We start from the raw sequence: 15,277 nt of genomic DNA on the forward strand, positions 1-15,277 counted from the left end.
CACAGGAGATATCAACTATACTACATCCCCTTTTGTATATAATCAGGATATGAATTAATCAAAGGTTTCTTGAGTTCTCAAGAACTAAGTGGAGTATTTTTTTCATGTCATCATTATGCAAAAATGGAATTATAGTATGTGCATTATATAAGTACTGTGTACAGTATTTAAAGTATTTAATATAATAAATATTAAGAAAAAAATCTACTCATAGCAATAAAATACATTAAAAAACCTACTCTCATGTCTCTTTGTCTTCCTCATTCACATTCTGGAACTCTCTTCTCCCCAATGTTCTCATTCTAAATATTTTGGACCTCAATCCCAGTAGGTTTTGTCCTCCTCCCTTTTTCCTCTAAGCTTTTCCAAGTCCTTCTATTTATCCAGCTGGCCCCGTCACTTCCCTATTTACTGCTTCGTGATGCCCCACTACAAGTACATTTTAGCTTTCAAAATGAAACTGTCAAGTAGTGGGATAAGAATTATTGAGAGTTATGGTGGCAGTGGTAATATGAATTTTACAACAGCTTTTCCATTGCTACATTTGGCTGGCCGTAGGTTTCAACAATGCAGATGGCTTGACAGTTTCATTTTTAACACTATTTAAATTCCAAAAGGTACACAGAATAAACTTTACTATCTACATTTTTGCCATTTTAAAAATATATATGTACATTTCTGGTGTTATTTTATTATCATTATTCAGTATAGATGCCAGTACTGAATAACAATAAGAATATAAACATCTGGTTTTTATAAGCAGCCTTCTATGTTATACCACATACCTTGCATGCATTATGAGCCACAAGAAAGAAGGCTGCGTGTCTTCAATTCCCCAAAACAGCAAGCATTGCTTTATAGCCATGCTCTCCAAGTGTGCTACTGAATTTTTACAAATGTTTTTCCTTGTATAAATAAATATTAATGTAAATTGAAGGGACATAAAACTAGTTCACATTGAAAACCAAAAAGTCTCAATGCTCTGTGGGGAAAGGGAGACTTGATTCCACAAAAGAAGCAAATATTTTACAAGTAGCGATAATTTATTAAATATGCCCCTAAAATCAGTGGTCTCCACAGACAGACAATACAGAAAATATACAGATCTGCTGATAGGATTTATTAGTATGAATTTGGGATAGCAGAGCTGTAAATTATGAAGACTGTCCCAAAGGAATGCAAATAACACCTGCATACCACACCACCATTACAGATAATCTGCTAGTGCCTTGTATTTAACAGCATAGGTCTGCTGGAAAATGTAAGCTTGTTTTAAAGATTTTTATTTAGCTCCTGTTTTATATTTCTTCTTTAAAGCAGAATTGCCTTAGTGCCATTAATCCAGTTGCACAAGTGGAGGGAGAGATGACCAAATAAAACCAAACCCTCAAAACCTAAAAAAAAATATCGTAAGTAGGTTTTCTAATAATCTAGTTGTTTCAAATTTCAGGTCTGCTGTCTCCTAAACATTGAGGGCCCAAATCAAATACATTATGGATCATTGGGACAGAATTAGGAAGGGTTGTTTTCAGATTTCTCATGTCAGAAAGCAGGCTTTTCTGTCCAACAAGATGCTGCATCTTAAAAATGTCACTGGGCCTAGGTTGCATATTGCTAGTCCTTGACCTAGAATCAGTGCAATTTTGCTGGGAAAAACAAGGTGAAGATTACTTACTGACAACTGTGTTTGACTCAATCTTCTTTTCTCCCATCCTACGGGCAACAGCCCCTACAGTCAGTGTTATTGCTCCATAGATCCGAAAACATGAAAGATCTGTCAATCATATAAGTCCTAGTCCACCTACTTCCTTTTAATAACAAAACTTCCAAAGCAAGAAAAGAGAGAAATTTTGATGGAAAATTCACTTTGAGGTCCTTTTGAAGCCTGCCCATAGGAAGCAGAGGATGTTCTGAAGGAAGCATAAATACATATTTGCCTCTTTCTCCAGCACAAAGCAGAGATTTGAGAGTACGGTATGTGTTGTAGTTGAGGTTGAGTGTTACTGACCTCAAGAAAAGCAACCAGAGACTTCCTCTAAGAAACTTATGGTTATAAATACTGCTTCTGCTCAGCCACCAGACTGTTAAGCCTGCATGTTATCTAGGCACCATAAGTGGAGGAGTTAAACTTTATCCTAGGTCTGTGCTTCTGTCCCAGGGAACTGTATCTATACTTTACACAAATTATTTTGGTATCCATTGTCCATAAGTTACTGAATGATTCTGTCCCTGTACTGGACAAGCAAAGAAGAATAAACAAAGCCTGGATCAGCAGATGGATAGTAGGTAAATATCCTTTTGGTACACTGAGTAGGGAAGGAAGATAGGCTTAAAGAATGGGCCTGGTAATTTCTATCTGCAACTTTGACTACAGTGTAAGGGAGATGATTACTATGATGCAGAATGGTGAGCCTAGAGAAGAGGGTCCTTAGGGAACTCTGTAGTCCATTGTTACTTTATCTTGATCTTCTCTTGAGAGTTAGAGAGGTCTGACAGTTTGATCTTTGCATGGACTTCTACACTCCAGTTTCAGAGGCACAAATGGATCTGTATACCACACACAGAAATAAGGTGACAACTGAGGAGATGTGGCAAGAATGCACCCAACCTCTATATCCAGCTCAACAATGGGTGACAAGATCTTTGTGGAGGATTCTGAAAACAAAGGGGAAGTGGGCTGTTTCCAAGACAACTAATATAACAGGATAAGCCTTGGAGAATGAGAAACCTACCTTCTGGCCTCTGCTCTACACGCATTAATGCAATGCAAAGCAGGCTGAGAAGGCAGAAAAGAGCATGGCAATGACTAGAAATATACAATCTAGAACTTCAGAGAAAACAGTGTGTTTCTGTCCCATGGGACAGTAGCCAAGGAACTACAATGGCTGGTCTTTATTCCTCAGAGGTGATGCCTGTGATGGCAGAGTGCAGCAAGAGGCCATTTAAAAAAAAAGAGAGTACTGACATTTTGAGGATTCCAGCTATAGGGAAACAAAGAGCTTGTGGAAATGGTTCTTGCTGTGCAGGGTTGCAAGGCTTGTCCTTCCAGGCATCCTGGATCTGAGGAATACTGAGGAAGGCCTGGGTCTGCACTCTGCACTGAAATTCAGGCCATGTATGGTAGGAATCATCTGCTAATGAATGCAATAGGAAGAGTGGGATCACTATGAGGGAAAAGTACCCTTGGCCTTCAAGCACCCTAAAAAGTGACTGTGTAAAAAAGGTGTTATGAGGTTCTATGTTCACTGAGTCTAATTGATTTGCATCTCAATTTTCCGTTCCATTTGCAGCTAAACAGGGCCTTTTCCGCTTTCTTAGTTGCCATGCTGATAAACTCATCCATGGCCTGGGGGTTAAAATGGTTTCTTTCTATTTCTCATATTATCACCATACATAAAGGTTCTGCAGGCTGAATTAAGCCTGCACGTTATAACTTACTTCATATTATGACTTTCATCTGTGCAAACCACTTATGATTACTGGAGTTTACACAAATGGCCTTAAGGGCCCAGGAAATGCTGACACATTTGTTAAAAGAAAGTCTGTGGTAGCTGGGCTTATGAAATCCACTGGGCCACTGACAGAGAGAGGTTCTAAATAACACAGTGATGGGCAACCCTATAGAAACCCAGACAGAAAACACCTAACCAGGGACCTAGATAGAACCAACACCCTACAACAATGTGGCTAGGCTGAAAGGTGGGGAGAGGAGGAGTTGAGGAGCTGATATGCAGCACATTGGTCAATTCCTCCCTGATTCCTTGGTTACTGGATGGAAGCAGCTATAGGAGGTAAATCTCTCTCTTCTGCTGCTTTACTCTCTGTGTAACTGGGGCCCTGGAGAGAGCAGACACAGGAGAGTTGATGTCTTCTTTGTGCTGCTTTTTTCTCCCTTTCCCTTTATCCTTGCTTCTGTGCTTCTTCATCTTTTCTTGGGCTAGAATAGGAAAAGAACGAATAAGGCGGAATGAAAGAGAGCACAGTGGGTGAAATACTGAGACAGCTGCTGCTCTATCCTTCCAGCATGCAGAAGGCAAACAACCAGGAAGAAATGGGTAGACTGGTGCTTATACACTACCTGTGATTGACAGATCTTTGCCTCTTGCTTGCTGATTGGTTCAGTCATAACACTCTCCTAAAAGTGCTTTATTAGGAAGGATGGGAGTAGAGGGATACATGACAATCTTTTTTGTGGTACAGTACAACCTTTATATCAGAAAATGCCAACTGTTGTTTAGAGGTTTAGAACATTGGTCGTAACTAAGGCCTGGTCTACACTAACCCCCCAATTCGAACTAAGGTACGCAACTTCAGCTACGTGAATAACGTAGCTGAAGTCGACATACCTTAGTTCGAACTTACTGCGGTTCAGACGCAGTCCACACGCGGCAGGCAGGCTCCCCCGTCGACTCCGCGGTACTCCTCTCGCCGAGCTGGAGTACCGCAGTCAACGGCGAGCACTTCCGGGATCGATTTATCGCGTCCAGACCAGACGCGATAAATCGATTTATCGCGTCCAGACCAGACGCGATAAATCCAGACCAGACGGAAGTTCGATTGCCAGCCGTCGAACTATCGCGTAAGTATAGACATACCCTGAGAAAGATTAGAAGGCAGAGTGTTATTGAGAAGGTTAAAGGTGGAAAATAAAATTCAGTTTATCATATGGTATACATTTTATGAGCTGGCTTTGGAATAAAAGGCACGTGTTGTGTGTTATCATATAGTAAATAAAGTAAATATAAAGACCTGTAACTTCTATGTCTCAAACAAGGTGCAAGTTCTTTTCATCTTCATTGCCTGTATTAAACTGTTGTGTAGTATTTCTGCACAATTACAATTACCCCTTCACACTCCAGAGGTGACCATACTTGAGTAGTGAATGAAATGCTTCTTGTACCTCCACACTAGTTCTACTATAGTACAGGTGGGTCCATTTTTTGACCTAATAACCTTGTTCATATTTTGAAAAATGGCAGGGAAAATGTCTGCATTGTTCTTCTGCCTTTTCATAGGCATAATTATATGAAAAAGAATAGAGCCAGTCACAATCCATATAGTTAACTCTGATAGCTTCACAACTATTCTCATTCTCAAATCACATTCTCCTTTGTTTTCACAGTTCTTACCTTATAAAGTAATTACATTTTACATTGGTTTCATTCCCAATGAACAGGTTCCAATGATAAACTACTATTTATCTACCATAAAGTATAATTTTCACATTAAATCTAAATTAGATGCATATTTAAGAACTTTAATTTTAAAGAACAGCTGATGCCCGGAGTAAAACTTTCAAAAAAACAAATTGCATAGCAACAATTCAATCCACATAACATTATTTTCTGGGGTTTTTCCTCTTTTTTTAAAAAATGACTAGGGACATTTGCATGAAACAGGGATATCTGTTAATAATTCATTTCCCACCTCAAATTTGTAGCATCATAATTTCCAGACCAAATAATTACAATGTGGCACAGATAACACGTGATAAAATATACGCAGCAGGAACAGATGCCACTTAGAAATATGCAAATGCCCTAGTAATAAGAGAAATGAAGAAAGATAACTAGAAAAAATATAAAGAAACTCACTCATTCATACTTTCTTAATCCAGACAACCTGTAGTTCACACACAAAAAGTGTGAGCAAAGATTTAATAGCAGATCATTGCTGTATGGCCTTTACTAGTAAGACTTACCTACTTTTACAAAATATACCCCAAAATCACTAATATAAAGTATTATCATTAATAATAACAATAGTTGCCAAGTGTGCAAAGTATGTTAGATGCTTGTTTTTTGTTATCTGTTCACTTATTTGCTAATTCTCTACATTCTGAATTTGCAATGGATATGACAAGCCACTAGCAAAAATAAACAAGATTTTACTTCACTATAAGAAGAAAGTTTTAAAATGTTTCTATGCGGTGTCGGCAGGCCTTTAAATGTCACCTAGATTTCTTGCCCTTCTTACCTTTAAAGAAAACAAAATTCCCTTCGCTGTTTTCATAGACTGCATCGATACTTGGAGGCAAACCCCTCCAGAAGTAGGTAATCTGCATGGGGTATCCATCCATCACCCTGTTGTTTCTAACACGCCAAAACCACTGATCCTGGAAAGCAAACAAATGTATCTCTTAGCACATTGGAGGCCTCTATACTTGTTGATCTGTTTCTGAGAGACAGAAAAGCCATTCAATGTCAATTTAGGACAACAAACTTTCCTATTTGTCTAACCATATTTGTATTAATAATGAAGGAGTACAGAACTGAGTTTTCCCTCAGCAGAGAAATGGAAGGAAAAAAATGTCCGTCTTAAAGAGTGATCTAATGATTTCTTAAAAACATAAATAAAAAACACAAACAAAGCAAAGGTGCATTCAAAGGAGAGGCAGAAATTTGAGGCTATTTCTTACCAAATATCTGACAGTCCTGTAACAGATGTCCATTTTGCTTAAAAAGGAAAGGCAGGAGAGTGTGTATACTGCAAACTACCACTGCTCAAATTCGACTCAGTTACACTGGTAGAATACAATGGAACTATTTTAGGCTTACAGTGGGGCAGCTAAGAACAGATTTTGGGTCCATGTTTGAATTACAGCACTAATTTTTGAATATCTGATATATTTGCAATGTCTAAAAGTAAGATGTGCACAAGACACCCACATCCATTCTAGTTAAATTTGTTGTTCTGTAGAAAAGCCCAGTAAATTTAACAGAAATCTTTGTCAGAAATTTGTTTAGGAAGAGTTTATAATAAAAGTTTAAATAGGCTTTCCCCTCTTGATTTGTTTCTTTTCAAAGCCCTTAGTTTGAGTGAACAATCAAGGCCAAATTTCAGCCCTCAGTACTTCATTGCATATTTCCGAATCCTGTACTAAGTTACATGAGTGAGTGCCTGGCAGCAGCCTCATCATATATTTGGTGAACAATCAATTTCATGTCATCTTCTAAAACTGCAGATACCCAGATCCAGGGCCGGCTCCAGCTGTTTTGCCGCCCCAAGCTGCAAAGCGGAAAAAAAAAAAAGATAAAGCCGATCGGCGGCACTTCGGCGGCAGCTCAATCGCGCCGCTTCATTCTTCTGCGGCAATTCGGCAGCGGGTCCTTCACTCCCTCTCTTCCTCTTCGTCGGCACTTCGGCGCCAGCTCAAAGAGGAAGACAGAGACTGAGGGACCCGCCGCCGAATTGCCGCCGAAGACCCAGATGTGCCGCCCCTTTCCATTGGCCGCCCCAAGCACCTGCTTCCTTCGCTGCTGCCTGGAGCCGGCCCTGCCCAGATCTGTATGTTCCCCAAGCTGTGAATTTATTATTAATCTGAAAAGTGTCAGATGGACATCCCTGGAGACTGAAGCCCTCTCTGCACAGAAGAGATACAGCCTAGGGAGCATCACTGTGATCTGCCCCACCCCATCCTGACAATGGGCCTAAAGCAAAGCTCAAGGTAGTCAGTGGAATGACGCCTGTCGAGCCCTGGTCTGAATAGACTATTTCCAGGGCTGTGAGGATAGTTCATTCTGCAATCTGATTCACTTCTTCTCTGCAGTGACTGATAAAAAGACCAGGATCAACATTTGTGATGGGAGATTTAGAATGTGGTGGTCTTAGTTCAGTTCTTAGTGGACTGGTGTCCACATTGCAAATCTACCATCAAAACCGTTGGCACTGACCTCTGTTAGCAGTCATTCCACTAAGAATTGCACTAAGACCAACAACTCACAGCACATGGATCATCACGTGGCAAAGATTTTCCGTCCCTATACGTGATACTAAACAGTATCCGAGCTGGTGAAAGGTTATGTTTCCCATGGCACAGTCAATACCGTAGACTCTCAATTCTCTTGTATTGTCATTGTTTACAATGGCATATCTCTATGGGCTAAACCAGCGTTTCTCAAACTGGGGCTGGGATGAAGTGGGGGCGGGGCCTGGGGCTGAGCGGGGGGCTTGAGGGTCCATGGAAAATTTTTAAATCAAAATGGGGTCCTCGGGTTGCTAAACCACTGGGCTAAACTATGGTTGCTGAGTGACTGATCCTTGCTGAGGATGCACTGCTCAAGCTGGGGAATGTAGGGAAGTTATTTTGTCAGCACTAGGGGAATGCAGGAAAAGCTGGCCTTGCTATATCTTGTCAATACCGGTAACCACAACTTCTTCCCAGGGGTGGCAGGTTTGTAGAAGTTTTGGTGGTGCCCAGAACATCGAGAGGGCCCCCCCCGCAAACTTCGCCTCCCCAAACTCCACCCCCCCACCTCCCTAAGGCTCTGGGAGGGAGTTTGGGTGGGGGGAGGAGGCCTGCGGTGCCGTTCCTGGGCTGGGGAGGGAGTGGGGGTGGGAGGGGGTGTGTGGGAAAGGGGTGGGGGTGCAGGTTCCAGGGGCCCATAGAACTCGCCGCCTATGCTTCTTCCAGTGCAACCTTATCAACATGTTGAGATAGGGGGCCCTGATCAAGTGCTTACCCCTTTTGTGTGTGGACTGCAAACCTAATTACTCTACGACAGATGATAGCCCTGAAGTAATGAACATTCTGAACCACTTTCCTGTGACAAGTAAAGGTTATCCCTCTTCTTACCCTTTAACATGAAATCCCAACTGTATAAGAAATAATACAGAATTAATTATTGCTGGGGAAAAAACCCCAAAACAAAACAGAAAAATATCGCATCTTGTCACATCTCTGTTGCATGGCAGCCTAGACCTTCTGTCTGAATAGGTCAGCCTGCCAAGCAAACCAGATCTGTAGTGTTCTAGGAACTGGTGCAGCTTTGAAACCAAACTAATATTTTTGCTGGAGCAGGCGTACAATGGGTTGTATTCATCATCCTTCTCAAATATAAGTCACAACTCTCTCTAGTTCATTTTTCCACTGATGCAATTATTCACAAATTTGTGAAGAAAATATTAACCTTACATAGAAACTGTCTAAGTGCATCCAGAATAGAAGGGGTGTTTCAGTGTACAGTGCAGGAGAGGAGCCAGTGGTTGTAACCCGTGTAGGTACCAATGATATAGGGAAAGGTAGGAGAGAGGTCCTGAAGGCCAAATTTAAGTTACTAGGTAAGAGATTAAAGATGAAATGCTTCCAATTCCACACATAGAGCCAGTTATATAGGCAGAACTGCAGCATCTGAATGAGTGGTGTTTGGAGGAGGGATTTAGGTTTATTAGGAACTAGGGAAACTTTTGTAAAAGGAAGAGCCCATACAGGAAAGATGAGCTCCACCTAAACCAAAACAGAATCCGATTGCTGGTATATAAAATTAAAATAAGTTGTAGAGAAGTTTTTAAACTAAGGGCTGGGGGAAAGCTGACAGGTGTAAAGAAGCACATGGTTTGGACAGAGACATCCTTTAGGGGAAGATTTATTAATGGGGATTCTCTATATCCTAGTACAGAGGAGAAGATAAAAGTTGATAATATCAGATAGGATCTGAAGAGAAACAGTCAAATGAAAACAAGTCCCACTCACTTTCATCACATGAAGGCAGACAACTAAATATTGACAAATTTTATAAGCATACATATAAACTATACATATAAAATGATGGGGTCTAAATTAGCTGTTACCACTCAAGAAAGAGATCTTGGAGTCATTGTGGATAGTTCTCTGAAAACATCCACTCAATGTGCAGTGGCAGTCAAAAAAGCGAACAGAATGTTGGGAATCATTAGGAAAGGGATAGATAATAAGACAGAAAATATAATATTGCCTCTATATAAATCCATGGTATGCCCATATGTTGAATACTGCGTACAGATGTGGTCGCCCCATTGCAAAAAAGATATATTGGAATTGGAAAAGGTTCAGAAAAGGGCAACAAAAATGATTAGGGGTATGGAACGGCTTCAGTATGAGGAGAGATTAATAAGACTGGTTTCAGAGTAGCAGCCGTGTTAGTCTGTATCCGCAAAAAGAACAGGAGTACTTGTGGCACCTTAGAGACTAACAAATTTATTAGAGCATAAGCTTTCGTGGGCTACAGCCCACTTCTTCAGATGCATCCGAATTTGTTAGTCTCTAAGGTGCCACAAGTACTCCTGTTCTTTTTATTAATAAGACTGGGACTTTTCATCTTGGAAAAGAGATGACTAAGGGGGGGGGATATGATTGAGGTCTATAAAATAATAACTTGTGTGGAGAAAGTAAATAGGAAGTATTATTTACTCCTTCTCATAACACAAGAACTACGGGGTCACCAAATGAAATTAATTGGCAGCAGGTTTAAAACAAACAAAAGGAAGTATTCACACAACACACAGTCAACCTGTGAAACTCTTTGCCAGAGGATGTTGTGAAGGCCAAGACTATAACAGGGTTCAAAAAAGAACTAGATAAATTCATAAAGTATAGTTCCATCAATGGCTATTAGCTAGAATGGGCAGGGATGATGTCCCTAGCCTCTGTTTGCCAGAAGCTGGGAATGAGCGACAGGGAATGGATAACTTGATGACTACCTGTTCTGTTTATTCCATCCGGGGCACCTGACATTGACCACTGTCGGAAGACAGGATACTGACCTAGATGGATCTTTGGTCTGACCCAGTATGGTCGTTCTTATGTTCTTATAAGTGCTGTATACAAATGCTAGACGTCTAAATACTAAGATGGGTGAACTTGAGGATATTAATATAATAGGCATCACAGAAACTTGGTGGAATGATGACAATCAATGGGACATGGTAATCATAGAATCAGAGACTATTAGGGTTGGAAGAGACCTCAGGAGGTCATCTAGTCCAACCCCCTGCTCAAAGCAGGACCAACCCCAACTAAATCATCCCAGCCAGAGCTCTGTCAAGCCGGGCCTTAAAAACCTCTAAGGATGGAGATTCCAACACCTTCCAAGGTAACCCATTCCAGGGTGCTTCACCACCCTCCTAGTGAAATAGTGTTTCCTAATATCCAATCTAGACCTCTCCCACTGCAACTTGAGACCATTGCTCCTTGTTCTGTCATCTGCCACCACTGAGAACAGCTGAGCTCCATCCTCTTTGGAACCTCCCCTCAGGTAGTTGAAGGCTGCTATCAATCCCTCCTCACTCTTCTCTTCTGCAGACTAAACAATCCCAGTTCCCTCAGCCTCTCCTCCTAAGTCATGTGGCCCCGCCCCCGATCATTTTTGTTGGCCTCAGTTGGACACTCTCCAATTTGTCCACATCCTTTCTGTAGTGGGAGGCCCAAAACTGGACGCAATACTCCAGATGTCGCCTCACCAATGCCGAATAGAAGGGAATAATCACTTCCCTCGATCTGCTGGTAATGCTTCTACTAATGCAGGCCTATATGCCGTTAGCCTTCTTGGCAACAAGGGCACACTGTTGACTCATATCCAGCTTCTCATCCACTGTAATCCCAGGTCCTTTTCTGCAGAATTGCTGCTTAGCCAGCCGGTCCCTAGCTTGTAGCAGTGCATGGGATTCTTCCATCCTAATGCAGGACTCTGCACTTGTCCTTGTTGAACCTCATCAGATTTCTTTTGGCCGAATCCTCCAATTTGTGTACGTCACTCTGGACCCTATCCCTACACTCCAGCGTATCTACCTCTCCCCCCCAGTTTAGTGTCATGGGGGGTTTCAACTATCCACATATTGACTGGGTAATTGCTACCTCAGGATGGGATCCTGAGATAAAATTTCTAGACACCATTAATGACTGCTTCTTGGAGAGCTGGTCCTGGAATCCACAAGAGGAGAGGCTTTTCTTACTTCAGACTTAAGTGGTGCACAGGATCTGGTACAAACTGTGAATATAGCTGAACCACTTGGTAATAGCAACCATAATATAACTAAATTTAACATTTGGGGGTGGGAGGGAATACCAAAGAACCTACCACAGACTACTAACTGTGGTATGTAGCCTACTGCTTAAATCAGCCTCTGTTCCAGATGACTGGAGGATTGTTAATGTAATGCCAATTTTTTTAAAAAGGTACTAGAGGGGATCTTGGCAATTACAGGCCAATAAGCCTGACTTCAGTGCCAGGCAAATTAGTTGAAATAAGAGTAAAGAACAGAATTATCAGACACATAGAAGAACACAATATACTGGGAAATGGTCAACATGGTATTTGTAAAGGGAAATCATGCCTCACCAATCCATGTGAATTCTTTGAGGGGGTCAATAAATGTGGACAAGGGTGATCTAGTAGATACAGTGTTTTTGGACTTTCTGGAAGTCTTTAACAAGGTCCTTCACCAAAGGCTCTTCAGCAAAGTAAGGAGTCATGGCATAAGAGGATCAGTTTTCACAATGGAGAAAGGTAAATAGTCAGGTCCCGCAAGGATCTGTACTGGGGCTAGTGTTGCTCACCATATTTATAAAAGATCTGGACAACAGTGAGGTTGCAAAGTTTGCAGATGATACAAATTTACTCAGGTAGTTAAGTCCAAAGCTGACTGCGAAGAGTAACAAAGGGATTTCACAAACTGGGCCACTGGGCAACAAAATGGCAGATGTAATTCAATAATTCAATGTTTATAATTGCAAAGTAATGCACATTGGAAAACATAATTCCAATTGTACATACAAAATACTGGGAGCTAAAATAACTATTAACAGTCAAGAAAGAGATCTTGGAGTCATCGTGGATAGTCCTCGGAAAACATCTGCTCCATGTGTAGCAGCAGTCAAGCAAGCTAACGAAGTGTTAGGAACCATTAGGAAAGGGATGGATAATAAAACAGAAAGTATCGTAATGCCACTATATAAATCCATGGTATGCCCGCATCTTGAATACTGCGTGCAGTTCTGATCACTCCATCTCAAAAAAGATGTATTAGAATTGGGAAATGTTTAGAGAAGGGCAACAAAAACGATTAAGAATATGGAGCAACTTCCGTATGAGGAGAGGTTAAAGTCAGTGGGATTGTTCAGCTTGGAACAGTGGCAAATGAGGGGTGATATGATACAGGCCTATAAAATCATGAATGATGTGGAGAAAGTGAATAAGGAACTGTTATTTACCCCTCCACATAACACACAAACCAAGGGCCACCTAATGAAATTAATAGTCAGCAGGTTTAAAACAAAAATAATGGAGAAATACTTCACACAGTGCACAGTCAACTTGTGGAACTCATTGCCTGGGGATATTGCGAAGGCCAAAAGTATAACTGAATTCAAAAAATAATTAAATAAGTTCATGGAGGATAGGTCCACCAATGGCTATTAGCCAAGATGGTCAGGGATGCAAACCCCTGCTCTGGGCATCCCTAAACCTCTGCCTGGTAGAAGCTGGGACTGGATGACAGGGGATGAATCACTCAATAACTACCTTTTTCTGTTTACTCCCTCTGAAGCATCTGGCCTGGCCACTGTCAGAAGACAGCATAGTGGACTAGGTAAACTATTGGTCTGACCCAATATGGCTTGTCTTATGTTCTTCTGTTAATCCCAGATTTATAGGAGCAAGTTAACCTAGCAAAAATTACTAAAATAGATTTCTCAGTATGAAAGGTTTTCTCTTGAAAAAATTATGTCTGGCTAGAAATAGTTCTATTAAAAAATCCTTTTAATTTCTAGCTGGGTCATTGCTCGTGCAATACAATTATACATTACAGTTTCACTATGCTTGTCTGACACTAGACCACTATTTTCAGTGTTAGCCACTTTATACTGTAAGATATATTACGACACTTAAGGAAGGGCAGCAAAACAATTTTTAGGATTAATTGTCTAAATTCCAGTATGAGAACAAGCAAAAGGAAAAAAAAAAGATAACTGAGAGAAACAAGTATCTAGGGAGACCTAATTGAAGCATATGTTCTGAAAGCTGGTGCAGAGAATGTCAGCTTCAGTTACTTTTTCATTATAGCACAACGATGAGACAAGAAAGCTTATTGTAAGTAAAAGTTAAGGAAAAACATCCTCAAAACAGACTTTAGGAAGCACTTTTTTGCTCTGACAGTAATAAATGCTTAGAATGGTTTTGCAGGCAAGATTTTTGAGGCATCATCAATCTAAGAATGACTAGGTGCTGTTCTGGGACAAATGATGTAACGATAAGTCTCAACAGGCCAAATGGCTTTTCGTCATCCCCAAATTTTCTATAAACCCTCATAACACAGACAATATCTCAGAGATCAGTTATTAAAGAAGAAGAAGCAAACAAGCAGCAACGGTTTGGAATTGCTGTATTTCTAATATCTTTTGCCACATTTGCTGGATGGAATTTTCCTACCTTGTCATTTTGCCTCATAAGCAAGATATTTCAGATTGTTCATCTGGATTTAAAAAAAATCCAATTGTAAAAAGAAATCTTAGAAAAATATTGAATTTGCACTACAAGCCTGAGCCAACTCCCATTAGCTCTCCCAGAAATTGGTCCATTGACTTTAACGGGCATCGAATAAGGTGTAAATTCAGATTAAGCAAAGCACATCAAGTTAAGCAAGTGCTTAAAGTGCCTTGCTAAACAGAGATGGAATTAAGTTCGTACTTAAGTGCTTTGTCGGATTGAAGCCTCAGTGAGGTCCTCAGGCTTCCAGCAGTTTCCAAATGGGAACCTCACATTTAGCAGTTTGGACATACCTGTTATAGGCAAAGCTTATAAAGTTTTAGGGTAGCTACTAAAGCTAGAATTTCAGCTGGTACACTAAAGCATATCTTGTAAATCACAGTCATGCATTTTAGGGAGGACTTTACATAGCTCTAATCTCCTTTTGCTTGGATTTAGTCTGTAGCGTCAAGCTGCCAAAAGATACAATTTACAAAATTCCAACTGTATTTTAATTTTAACAGAGTTTAAAAAAAACGAGTATGAAGAAATTCAGTCAAAATGTTGGGGAATGGTGAAAGGTGACTCTGTACTGCAACTATCTCTATAAATTTCTGTTGTCATAGAAAGGGAAAACAATCTTTTTCCATAACAACAACAACAACATAGGGCTAAATACTTTGATGATGATGATGACTGAATCCTGTGGTAATTTGCTAATATTCAGTGGAATTGTGGCTCAGACAGATAATGTTCTATTTTCTTTTAAGATCCAAACAAAAAGAGAAATATAGATAACTCCAGGCAATAACACAGTCCTGTCCACCACCACTTTCCAGACTATAGGGGAAGTCTAACTCAAATAAGATTCTCCTTGGATCCATATAGGCCGTTGTCAACAAAAAAGGTGTGATAGTTCTTTGCCAAATTGAGCATTTGCTTCTGACAGAAAGAGAAGGATGGGTCACAGAATTCCCACTGGCCTACACAATGCAGTATAAGTAACTGCCAAACTCCTGAGGGACTTTCTGAGTTCAGCACAGAGAAGACTCCAGTTG

At 40.6% G+C, this 15,277-nt stretch overlaps 1 protein-coding gene across 1 annotated transcript in view; it reads right to left on the reverse strand.

Moving 5' to 3' along the window:
- The window catches only part of MMP16 (matrix metallopeptidase 16), a 240,854-nt gene that overhangs the window by 21,137 nt on the left and 204,440 nt on the right, over window positions 1-15,277 (reverse strand). The window contains exon 7 of the mRNA XM_024206072.3: window positions 5,977-6,115. Within this exon, the coding sequence (XP_024061840.1) occupies window positions 5,977-6,115 (139 nt within the window). The remainder of the gene's footprint in view (window positions 1-5,976; window positions 6,116-15,277) is intronic.

This window comes from Terrapene carolina, unplaced genomic scaffold, assembly GCF_002925995.2.
Source record: "Terrapene carolina triunguis isolate 2854851 unplaced genomic scaffold, T_m_triunguis-2.0 Scaffold58, whole genome shotgun sequence".
In the NCBI taxonomy this organism is placed as follows: domain Eukaryota; kingdom Metazoa; phylum Chordata; order Testudines; family Emydidae; genus Terrapene; species Terrapene triunguis.